Source organism: Sinocyclocheilus anshuiensis, unplaced genomic scaffold, assembly GCF_001515605.1.
Source record: "Sinocyclocheilus anshuiensis isolate Anshui unplaced genomic scaffold, SAMN03320099.WGS_v1.1 scaffold339, whole genome shotgun sequence".
Lineage (NCBI taxonomy): Eukaryota > Metazoa > Chordata > Actinopteri > Cypriniformes > Cyprinidae > Sinocyclocheilus > Sinocyclocheilus anshuiensis.
Genome location: NW_015552548.1, coordinates 378,996 through 391,952, shown reverse-complemented (window position 1 = coordinate 391,952; position 12,957 = coordinate 378,996). Strand labels below are relative to the sequence as shown.

General features: G+C 34.8%; 2 protein-coding genes across 3 annotated transcripts in view; both read left to right on the top strand.

Annotated features, from left to right (window-relative positions):
- Positions 1-1,713: 1,713 nt before the first annotated feature.
- On the top strand, positions 1,714-10,658 carry LOC107664307 (hepatocyte cell adhesion molecule-like). The gene is made up of 7 exons (XM_016454835.1): positions 1,714-2,012; positions 6,298-6,639; positions 6,736-7,017; positions 7,128-7,221; positions 7,319-7,404; positions 8,667-8,737; positions 9,052-10,658. Exons 1-7 carry the CDS (start codon positions 1,925-1,927, stop codon positions 9,379-9,381), a joined length of 1,293 nt encoding a protein of 430 aa, XP_016310321.1. The 5' UTR covers positions 1,714-1,924; the 3' UTR covers positions 9,382-10,658.
- Positions 10,659-11,770: 1,112 nt separating this feature from the next.
- LOC107664306 (coiled-coil domain-containing protein 15) overlaps positions 11,771-12,957 on the top strand; it is a 17,039-nt gene continuing 15,852 nt past the window's right edge. For both annotated transcript variants that reach the window (XM_016454834.1, XM_016454833.1), the window contains exon 1: positions 11,771-12,096. In XM_016454834.1, the coding sequence (XP_016310320.1) occupies positions 11,899-12,096 (198 nt within the window). In that variant the 5' untranslated portion in view covers positions 11,771-11,898. The remainder of the gene's footprint in view (positions 12,097-12,957) is intronic.

Genomic DNA, 12,957 nt, shown 5'->3' with positions numbered 1-12,957 from the left:
TTTTTTTTCTTCCTTATCACTCTGTATTTACAGGATTTCACTGTCCACTCTGTTCAAATGTGGTTGAATGGCTACACATAGATCTGTGCACGCACTGTCAGAGCTGTGTGAGATCACTACCATCCTGCTTTTGTGGGGGTGTTAAATATTTATTTTTGTTTTGTTTTTTTCCCCATAGGTTTTTAACATTCTAAAAGCTCTTTATTCCAAAGATACTACAAGCTAGTCAGTGTATTCAGTAGGTGTAACGTATTCTAAGTTGCTTCAGAAGTATTGCAAGTATTACGTACAACAATAAAACAGTGCATTGACATAAAAAAGGAAATTTACTTTTGCTACTTAAGTACTTTTAAAAGCAAGTACTTCTGTAGTTTTACTTAAGTAAAAATCTGTCTTTACAACTTTTACTTGTAATGGAGTAATATTTGACCAGCAGTATCTGTACTTTCACTCAAGTAATGGAGTTGAGTACTTTGTCCGCCTCTGACTACATGTTTCCATTGATAAAACACAAGCACAGAGATTAATGCAGCTTATAACAAAGAAACAATGTTGTAAAGAGACAGATGGAAAGATATATCAGCATCACATTGTATACAGAAAATGATTAATAATCAGCAAAAGTGGAGCAGAAAGTGCTGGAAATGAATTATAATTCACAGACAAAAGAGATTTGAAATAAAATTCAATTATATTTATTATGCACACAATTTATATTAATTGAGAGTCTACTTTTGCATATTCTTAAGGTGTATATAATTTATGCAGATATATAATATTTGCTTTTTTTTATTGTTTGTCAAACAAAGGTATCAAGAAAATATGGTGAAAAATAAACTAGAGGAAATGGCGACCAGCATCTAAACTTGTGCAAACTACCTTGTACATTAAAATACATTTGAACATAAAATCTTGAAAAACAACATTGTCCATGTTATTAGTCAGTTGCAATCTAAAATCAGCCAGTTCTGGTTCTTGACATGCCTTGTGATCAGTTGTTTGATGGCAAGTCAGATACCAGATCAGCTTATTTTTTTCACTTAGGTTTTTTATGCCTGCTCTCCCCTTCTAATTTAATTTTTCTTTTTAAGTGTATCAGGAGAGGCAGGCACTTGTGTGAGTCTTAAAGAGATAGTCCATCCAAAATGAACATTTTGATGTTGTTTACTCACCCTTATGATATTGCAAACCATTATGACTTTCTTTCTTCTGCAGAAAACGAAAGAACATATTTTGAAGAATGTTGCTAACCAAACAGTTTGGGTTCCCCTTGGCTTATTATCTGGGCAAAAAATACAATGGAAGTCAATGGAAACTGTTGAGAAACTGTATGGTTACCAACATTGAAGTAAATAAAGAAGAAGAAATAAAGTCATACAGGTTTGGAACGACATGAGGGCAAGTAAATAATTACAAAATTGTAATTTTGGGGTGGAACTATCCCTTTAAAATACTGTCAATGCTGTTTTGTCATTGTCATTTTTCCATTATTTCCTTTCATCTCGTTTTTATTCATCTAACATGAGATGTTATGTTGCATTATCATTTTTTAAAGAACCCTGTTATTTTATTATATTATTATCTTAATTACTAAAAGAAAAATTCATTTGTGAAATACAATAAACAGTCAGGCCATGAAGCAACAACACCTCCCCACACATAGCACCCCCTTCTCCCCTTACACAAACAGGCCCATTCAATGACTAACAAACATGCCATCATAGTGCACTGGTTGTGAGAATGCATGTGCACATGCACATGTGTGAGTGAGTGCAGGTCTGTGTGTGTTTATGCGTGTGTGTTTGTCAGCAGCATGGCATAGCCCAGCCTCGGAAGGAATGGCAGGACTCTGAGGTGGGGGACGTGCTCAGAGTGAACAAATCATGCTAATTGTTTTGGGAAGACTGTGAAAGTTAGACCCAAGATGAAGGCACAGAAGGAGGCTTTCTCTTGGGCATCAGCTGCTTTTGCTGCTCCTCTCCTCTTGATCCTTGCAGTTCTGATTCACTCAGGTAAGAGGGACACATGTAACTTTTTAGCGAATGATAATGTTGTTGGCCTAGATCGAGAACTTGTGGTGTAGTTATGGCTGGTTAAAGAAAGCTCAAAACCAAAGTTCTTTTACCTTTTTACATTCTCTGTTTTGTATAAGATATTTCAAGGAGTTTAATGTCATTGCATATGGCAAGTTCTGATGGGTCTTGTAATGTGCAGACCAGTACATTTAGACCATTTTGGACACTTCTATCACACTTATAATGGATGAATTTCATAGCATAAGGTAACAAAATCTCAAATCAAGTGGGAACAAATAATGCTACAGCTTTCTTCTAAACTAGTGTCACTTTTTGAGCTTTTCTGAAATCTTTAAGTGGTGTCAATATGATTTTTAGCTGAGATATTTCAAGGAGTTTAATGTCATTGCATATGGCAAGTTCTGATGGGTCTTGTAATGTGCAGACCAGTACATTTAGACCATTTTGGACACTTCTATCACACTTATAATGGATGAATTTCATAGCATAAGGTAACAAAATCTCAAATCAAGTGGGAAACAAATAATGCTACAGCTTTCTTCTAAACTAGTGTCACTTTTTGAGCTTTTCTGAAATCTTTAACTGGTGTCAATATGATTTTTAGCTGATGTTTGGCAGCCAAAATGTCTAACAGTTCTTTTTATCTTAATAACAAAATATCTATTTTTGTTATCATTTGAAACCAGACAAATCGCTTTTTATGAAATGTTATACTTAAAAAAGTGTTCTTGCATTTTTTTAAAACTCTATAAAGGCTACTGTGTCATATTTGATATGCAAATGTCTGAGGCCCTAAATGATCAACATAATCAAAACTTTGCTGAAAAACCTGTTTTACACAATCTTCTACATGCCTTTTGTCATCTGACTGACGTTTTTAGCAAGTAAAAGGCCTTTCTAAAATTGGTACACGTCTTTTGCTGTGAAATCTTTTTCAATATTTTTTTACATTTTTAAATAGTAAACGAGAGAATAACTTTTATAATGTTGGTAATATTTCACTTACTGGACTTGACTGTCCATCCACCATTTGTTTTTTTTTTGTTTTTTAGAAAAATCATGTTAAAATATGACTATCAAAAATGATACATCAGGCTTTTGAGGAACATTTATTTGCCTTTCAGTCGTCATTGCACTGCATTGCATTATATGTTTTCCACCTCAATAAAAACTACAGAGCTTTGATCATAAATCTAAGAATTGAAATATCATCTTACAAAATCATATTATTGGGCTATATAGAGTGACAACTGCTATGTCTATGCATGTTATGTAAGTTGTCTGCTATACAGGATTTCATTGATTTACATTACAAGCTTTCAGAATTTCATCTTACTTTCTGGACATGTAAATATCAGCAACTGCACCAAATTGTATATTTACAAGTACGTTCAGTTTGAGCCTCTGAATGAAACTGAGGTGTTTTTCCCCTCCATATATATATATATATATATATATATATATATATATATCATAAAAGCATGCTATATCAAATATTATACTCAAAAAAACATGCATGCAAAAAAAAGTAAACAAAAGTAGATTTTTCTGACTATTTTTTCATATGTACAGGGTTAAAATAAATTCCATTGGATTTTATATTGGGTTATATAATGCAGTGACATTCATACATTATGAGTATGACTATGACAATCTCATAGTATGAGTATGAAAAAAAACCTGGAACATTGCTATACCACACTCAAATGAAAATGGAAAAAAATACAACTTGAGTAAAATAAAAATTTTGTTTCTATAGGTTCCTGTACAGTGTAATGCTGTGCCATGAAGCAGTGTCAGAGCAGATATCAGCATTAAGACCATAAGTTACTAGATGGACTATGATGACTTACAATGTACTTTATATTGCTATTTACAACATCATGAAAACCCATTCCTATCCTCACATCATGACTGCTTTAGAAGCTGTTTGTGTTGTACAATTGGCCAATGTTGTCATCAACAGACTCACAGGAGCCCCGTGTGTCACTTTTCATCTAATCACACTGATTGTTTGTCGCTCTGTAGGTTCTTTTCATGCCAGGAAATTGGGCCAAACAATTCAAGCTTTTGTGTGCACATCTCTGGCAGGCCTTTCCCACTGTAAGCAGTTACTAAGGAGATGAGCTGTTTCCACACAGGCTTTATTCTGCTGCTTATCAGACAAAGAGAATGAGAATCTTTGATGCTTTACATTAGAATACTTACAGCTTTAAAAGGTGACCTACTAAAACATTTATTGTACAGTACTAAAGTAAAACAAATCTTTTTAAGAATGAAGCATTGACGTTTAATAATTAAGCATATTCTAAAGCATATTAGAATAATTTCTGAAGGACCATTCAACTTTGGCCTCAAAAACATAATTTACATTTTAAAATACAGTATATATATATATAAGAAAGTCGTTTTTTAAATGCTGCTATGGTGAGCATAAAACTCTACTTCCAAATAAATTAAAGAAATCTTACAGACCCCAAACTTTTAAATGGTAGTGAATATTGCTATAACTATGCATGATTATATAGTTAGTTACATTTTGTTATTTGTCATTATTTTTCCTGCTGTCTGTGAGCCTGTCAGAACAGAGCTGTGACCCATTTTTGGCTTGTGACTTTGTGATATTAGTCATCAATATCTGAAAGAGCTCGTTGTAAAAGGTGTCTTGGACTGTGCAAGTGTGCTTTACGTAAGTTATGTTGTTGCCCTCTCTGGCAATGGGATCTGATGAGTGTTATTATAGCTTTACATGCACAAGATTGCAGTGAAGTCAGAAAGAAGGCAGGGTGAGGCCTTACCAAACTGACAAATTAAGAGTAATCTTCCCTGTGTGTGTGGAAACAATAATAAGGGGAATGCCAAATCTGCATGCACTAACCATCACCTAAAGTGAACACAACCTAAAGTTGGAATGAAATAGAAATGCATCTATTTTCTAAATGCATGTTGTTGGCCCTATTGTGAATAATTCTTTTTCTAAAAAAAAAAAAAATTTAAACAAAAAATTTCACTGAGTTTGACTGAAATGTATGTCACAATTCAGAATAAAAAATGTGTCACTTCTATAATATGGTGAAAGAAATGCAATGCTAAATTGAATAAAAATGGCACGATTTTACAGTATCAGTCATATTTAACGCAGGTAATAATTATGTACTCTTTATGTATGAGCATAATACATAATGGCTCATGTCATGGGTCAGTCCTTTTGTGGATCAAACCATCAAACTTCTGATTATGAACCCTGATATGAACACTGAGCTGTATAAAATGTGTTTTTTTAGTAAAAAAAAAAAAAACACTAAAAGCACTATGAGAAAATTTCCATTCGTTTGAATTAAACATAAAATAATAAACTTTATGTGATGCATATTTATCAGTCATTTCTGCACTCAAAATCGTGACAGTTTAACCACTAACTTTTCACATCTGTTTTAATTAAATAATATTTTCAGAATGTACGTATTCAAATTGCGGAGAATCAAAATAAAACTGTTCATTGTGAAAACAATTACATGTATTCAGCTAAAAAGTATGAACATTATTAAAATGAGGAACGAGGAATATTCACTTAGTTAAAATGTATGAGATTATAACAAGTTAGATTTATTGATGATAAATATATAAACCTGATTTAAAACACATTCAGTTTATTAGTACTAGGAATCTTACCTGTTTATTACCTGTTTCATTAATGTATGGCTCACAAATATGCATCACATTTAAGTTTATTAGCTTCTTCGGTCACACTTTATTTTAAGGTCCAATTCTCACTATCAACTATTAACTACAACTTTTGCCTCAATAAACTCCTAATTTGCTGCTTATTAACAGTTAGTAAGGTGGTTGTTAAGTTTAGGGGTAAAATAGAATAAGACATTGAAATGGGCTTTTGACACAACCAGTATTGTCTAAAGTGCTATACAAATAAAGGTGACTTGACTTTATAAGTACCAATAAACAGCCAATATGCTAGTAATATGCATGCTAGTTAATAGTGAGAATTGGCCCTTAAAATAAAGTGTTATCTTTTGTTTATGATAAAACATGGAAATTTTATAAGCAATTCAAAAACAGAAATCTTAAATTTAGGCCTACATTTTTTTTTGAGTGCAGTCAACAACAGTTCAGGAAATTACTGTTTTTTTTTTTTACTTATTTGATAATTACGTCACTGGTGCTGACTTGATCTCTTGGCATTTTGGCAAACTAGCATTTGTCTCATAAATCAGATGTCTGAATTAGATTGTTCATGTCACAGCATGTGTTCAGGGAGTGAACATCACCAGTCTTGAGACTCTAATCAGAGGGACGGTGGGTGGAGAAGCTCTGCTCTCCGTCCGATACTCAAGCACCAGTCTGGATCCTCCTGTAATCAAATGGCATCTGAAAAGGGACAAACCTGTTACAGTGGTCCAGTCCATTGGCACGGAGATCATTGGTAACCTGCGACCAGAATACAGAGACCGTATCCTTGTGTTTGAGAATGGAACGCTGCTACTCCATAACCTCAAGCTGTCTGATGAGGGCACTTATGAAGTAGGGATCTCCATCACCGATGATACCTTCACTGGAGAGAGCAGCATCAATCTGACGGTGGATGGTAAGAAAAATCAAACATAACACAATCCTAACTGGTATCATAATCTATTTATAGCAGTAACTCATAACAATAAAACCATGCCTGATATTTTGCCAGAGCCAATCTCTAAACCACATGTCCACATGGTCACCTCCACCGTGCTGGAACTGACGCAGAATTTCACACTAAACTGCACCCATGAAACAGGCACTAAGACCACCTACGGCTGGGCAAAAGGTGGTCATCCATTACTAAACGAGACCCGTCTGCTGCTGTCCCCGGATCAGAAGGTCCTGACCATCACACGTGTTCAGATGGTTGATGACGACGTCTACAGCTGTATGGTGGAGAACCCTATTAGTAGCATGAGAAGTCTACCAGTCAGACTCACCGTTTACAGTAAGAATGGGTTATTTGAGCATAATTTTACATATTCAGTACATATTTGTGTCTTATGTTTGCAGTTCTTTAAGAAGTAAAAACGGCTGAAAATGTTCTTCTGTTTCCAGAAAGGAGCACTCTTTATATCATACTGTCTACAGTGGGCATCTTCCTCCTCGTCACCCTTGTAACTGTGTGTGCTTGCTGGAAGCCGTCAAAAAAGTATGACTTTTTTTTTTTCCTTTGCCCCTCGTCCATCCTTAAGTTGACAATGTTGTTGGTGTAAACTGTTTGTCACCACAAATACTTTCATTAACAGATCAAAAAGACAGAAGTCCAAAACTGTTAAACCCCGATCCATTCCACAAAATCATCACATCAGGTATCAAGACGTCAAGCCAGAGGGTATGTAATTATGCTGATATCGATTTCATAAGTGTAAATCTTTTGGGCAAACAGGCTCATTAATTAAGCTTAAATTTGTTAGGAATTAAAAGAAATGTTCTAATGTACTGTTGATACCATAAAAAATAATTTTGACTCATGCCTCAGTTTTTTATTTTAAATACTGTACAACAGACATGCATTTTGTATTTTTATTGATTTTAAAGATTTTTATTTAATTGTATTTTATTAATCCTTCTAATATAATATAATATAATATAATATAATATAATATAATAATTATGGCAAATTTATCATCACTCCCACAGCCGCTGTATTAGAAACACCCTCAAAGCAGCATTAACTAGTTTTTAGTAATTTGATGCAAAGGTAATATAATACAAAGTATAGTGTTATAATTGTACATTATTTAAAAAAATATGAAAATTGTATAATATAATATAATATAATATAATATAATATAATATAATATAATATAATATAATATAATATAATATAATATAATATAATATAATATAATATAATATAATATAATATAATATAATATAATATAATATAATATAATATAATATAATATAATATAATATAATATAATATAATATAATATAATATAATATAATATAATATAATATAATATAATAATTATGGCAAATTTATCATCACTCCCACAGCCGCTGTATTAGAAACACCCTCAAAGCAGCATTAACTAGTTTTTAGTAATTTGATGCAAAGGTAATATAATACAAAGTATAGTGTTATAATTGTACATTATTTAAAACAAATATGAAAATTGAAACACATCATCACAGTCTGTGAAAAGGATGCATAATGCTGGAGAGAAAAATTAAATTAACTTGAATTAAATTAAAATTTAAATTAAATTGTCAGCTAAAATGTGTGATTATTTATTATTACCACAGAAAATAATTTTGACTCGTCCCTCAATTTTTAAAAACAAGCAAAAATATTGTGTTAGACATGACATGTGGCCAAGTGTGGTGACCTATACTTGGAATTAGTGCTCTGCATTTAACCCATCCAAAGTGCACACACACAGCGGTGAACACACACACACACACACACACATCGTGAACACACACCCGGAGCAGTGGACAGCCATTTATAAATATATATAAATTATATTCTGTGTTCAGCAAACATGTATGTTTATTGACGTATTTTTAATTCATGTGTTTATTATTATATTATATTATATTATATTATATTATATTATATTATATTATATTCATTTATGTTTCTAGATGATGCCATCCCAATAATGACTGATCACGAGCGCAGGAATCCTGTATCACTCTACATCTTAAAAGAGAAGGTATTATGACATCATTATTGAATTTCCCTCTCCCAGCACACCTGCTTTATGTTTAAAAATAGCTTTTCAAGTGGATGAGTGGTTCATTACCTCAGTAGAGCTGTCTGTGAGTCAGAGAGCAAAGCTTGAACCCTGACTTCAACATCTCTTTACATTAGACATTAATATTCATTAATATTTTGTACAGCAGAATAGGTCATGAGATTATCATATTTCTGTGCTACAAGAACAGCCTAGAAGTTTCCCGTGCCTTCAAGTGCATTGATGTAGGCGTGTGAAGACTGTAAATGTCTGCACTTAATTGACATCCTCAGGATTCTCCTCCCGGCGAACCAGCGTCAACGTGTGAAACATGCACCTCCAACAGCAGCAGCCCTCCGAGCTACAGCAGCTCAGTACCTCCTCCATCCGACTTGCTTGAGCTGCCAGCGCGCTCCTCTCGCAGATACCCTCGCACCCCCACTAAATCCCCACCGCACCATCGCCGGAGGAGGGGACACAGTCAGAGCCCACCAGCCCCCTCCTCGCCCCGCAGCCGAGGGTCTGATCGAGCCTCTCAGCGCCCTGCGTCCTCGTCTCCAGCCAGGATGCCTGAGGATCCATCCACCCCTCCACAGGATCCCAGAGGCTCCACAAAAACATAGATGATAGCACTTACCACATCTGCCGAGCCCACATGCTGCAAAAAGACAGATACTGCACAAATACTTTTGCATTAATGTATGTCTATACCCTTAATGAGTACTGTGAATTCAGACATATTTCTCTTGTCGCAAATTCTTTTTCACTTACTATATAGTAGGGAAGTGAGCGATTTGTATGCAGCCCAAGTTTAAGGTAGGGTAGCAGTTTCTGCTCTACTAGTGTCATCTAGCAGAACTCGAAAAATAAAGCAAGTTTTCAGGCAACCTTTGCAAACGCCACTCTCCCCCAAAACATCACAAACACAGCTCTTACGGGTCTATAAAAGTGAAGGCATGTCTCAACAGATAAAAGTAGGCTACTTTCAACAAAAGATTCAACATATTAGGAATACTTCTAAGTTAAAATATTGAGCTAAAAGTTTTAACTTTCGCTTACCTGTCGTGTCTAGAATAAACTCATGAGTTTGTCGTATCGACTGAAACCCAAACATTCCATCAAATTCCTCCATATTCTAAAAACACCAATGTTTACCCTTTTTTTAAACCTTTTGTCTGTCTCTCTGTATTTTGGCCTGTCTTTGAAGTCTTCTTTTGGCTTCCACTTCAGTAACGGAATCTGAATGTCTTTTCCCCATGCCTTTTCCACACAGGCTAAACACCCTCTGGCTCAGCTACAATAGCCATGCTTCAAGCTCTCGCTATTGGCTGCGTGGAGGTATGTGTACACGTGGAGGTAGGACAACCTATCATTGCATTCGGACCAAATTTTATGGTCTTGAGCCTTCCATAGGCCCTGTCCCAAATCGCACTGAGCCCTCGCAGTCTTCCTCCCACACTTTCATGACATAACACTGCTTAGATTGTTGGTTAGAAGTGTACTGCGGAGCTCGCCTCAGAGTGCATGCGTGAGGTCAGAAATATTAAGAAATAAAAATTAATAACAAAAAATAATGAAACAACAAAAACGTTCAAATGTACAGAATTTGAAATCTCTACAACCAGCCAAATCTCCCAAGCAATGCCCTAGCAACCACCTAAATAGGTCTGTATGTGTTCAAACTGCCCAAGTATTCAAACAACACAATTTCAAGGAAAGGCTTTGTCAAGCCAACAGTGATGTTTTTCTTTCCTTTTCTAGTTTCTCTGTTTCCTTTTTTATTTTAGTGAATGTAAATGACAGTAGAGTTGATCTGTAATGAAGATGTTAAATAAAAGATTGAGAAAGACCTGAATGCAATCTTTTACATATTTGATTTTGTCCTGTGTTTCTCCTGCTCATAATCTGAACATTATGTAATCGTGTCTCTCTCACTGAAGTTCATACTGTTCCTGAAAAGGGAGAGACAATGTGCATGCTGATTCACACAGAAGACACAGTAGGCTCCTTGTTAGGCATGGTCATGGCCGTTGAGAACAGGCATTGTAAAGGGAGCAGGCTGTTCTTGTGTTGATTCATACCCATGCATAAATGTATAAGTTAGAGACAGAAACCCAAATAAGCGCAGGGAACGCTAATAGAATACCCTGTGGAAAAACAATGCCTCCAAAACAGTTCCAGGCACGAACAAAATTTTTAAAAGACTGTAAGTGGTGGAGAAAGAAAGAAAGAAAGAAAGAAAGAAAGAAAGAAAGAAAGAAAGAAAGAAAGAAAGAAAGAAAGAAAGAAAGAAAGAAAGAAAGAAAGAAAGAAAGAAAGAAAGAAAGAAAGAAAGAAAGAAAGAAAGAAAGAAAGAAAGAAAGAAAGAAAGAAAGAAAGAAAGAAAGGGTGACTTTACGATTCGGATTTTAAAGAGGAGTTTTTAAAAAGTTAGAAGACTCAATTATTATTTTGTCATTTTATTCCGTGGCGGAAACGGACTTCCATAAGCAGAAGTTCCATAAACATAAAAAATAATTTTTATAGCAACATGACCATTTCAAGTAATATCTTATAGTAATAGCCTAATAATAATAAATACAACTCCGTTTAAAATTGATACACAATATAAATCAAATTTATAATAAGAATTAGAGGGATGTGTAATTGTGTAAAACCACCATATTTAATTTTAGTCACTGACATTCGTTCAGGTCTAGTAATAAAATTACACTTGTCATGGAACTAAAACGAGCAGGTATTCTTTTCCCCATCGAACTTACATTTAGGAGCATATCGGGCGTGGCCTAATAGCTACAAGTTTTGAATGGCGTTACTTTCGACGAATAAAATCTTATCTTTACAAGCTGTAGCCAATAGAATCATAAATGGGCGGGTCTAAAAGGTTGTGATCCTGTTAGCGTCATTGACAACGGTAACTTTAATCTGACAGTTACAGCAGTAGAAATATTAACGCAATTTGCATTAGGACAGTAGAAACATTATGAACCGCTGTACCGTATAAAGAGTCCTATAAAGAAGTTTAGTTTTTCCTTGAAGGATCGGTGTCTTGCTTGGTAATAAGGTCTGAACATCAGTGACTCCCGAAAAGCCATAAATGATAGTAATACCAATTCATATCTACCAGGTTTTACACGAAAATGAATCAAACAAAACCAGCTAAAGTAAGGGTTTGCTCTTCGATAACACAAAAGAAGCTCTTAAAAGAAAATAAAAGGATAACCTCTGGAAACAGGAGAAAGGCCACAGATGTGAGAGTGTTGGCAGAGAGGAACCCGGCTGTGGCACCTGTGGGTGTTTGGGTAGAGAGCGGAGATGAGAGTCTGGAACATCCCGCGGCAAGGACTTGCACTAACATGAGAGCTGTAGAGATGCTGCTGAAAACGAGCTTCCTTGACTGGCACTTTCCACTAATACGGTACACGTTGGTGTCTCATTAAGTGTACACACACCAGGGTGATTTTGGTCCAGCGGCTCTTAATCCTGGTCCTGGGGACCCCCGGCTCTGCCTCCAAAACATTATGTATGTCCCTCTCATCTGACACACTCAGGTCAGTTCATGGATCTGTCTCTTAACGAGCTGATGATCTGAATCGGGTGTGTTTAATAAGGGAGACAAGCAAAATGTGCAGAGCAGTGGGTCCCCAGGACCAAGATTAAGAGCCACTGTTTTGGTCTGTCCCACATTAGAAGGGAAATTTATAGGAAAAGGAAAAAAAAAAAAGGTAACAGTAATCACAAACCAACATTTGGGCCCAAAATAGCTATAGCTGCTACTGAGTAAAATCTCAATTTTGGTTAAAAGACCTCTCTCTCTCGCTCAATCTCTCTCTCTCTCTCTCTCTCTCTCTCTCTCTCTCTCTCTCTCTCTCTCTTTCTCTCTCTCTCTCTCTAAAACTTAAGCTTATTTAATTTCACCTAGTTGCTGAGACTAGATTTCTATTTTTCATTAAAGTTAAAGTACTAAAACTGAAAAATGAATAAAACTAAGGACATATTTAATAATAATAGCAATAATAATAATAATACAAATGACAAAACACAACCAAACTGGATGAAAATGGAAAAATAAAAACTAATTTAAAATCTTAATAAAAATGATAATAGTATGTGATACTAAAATACCACTGGTCATTACTTATTATTATTATTATTATTATTTTTAGTTTTATTTTTTTCTTTTGAATTGTTATTTTCTT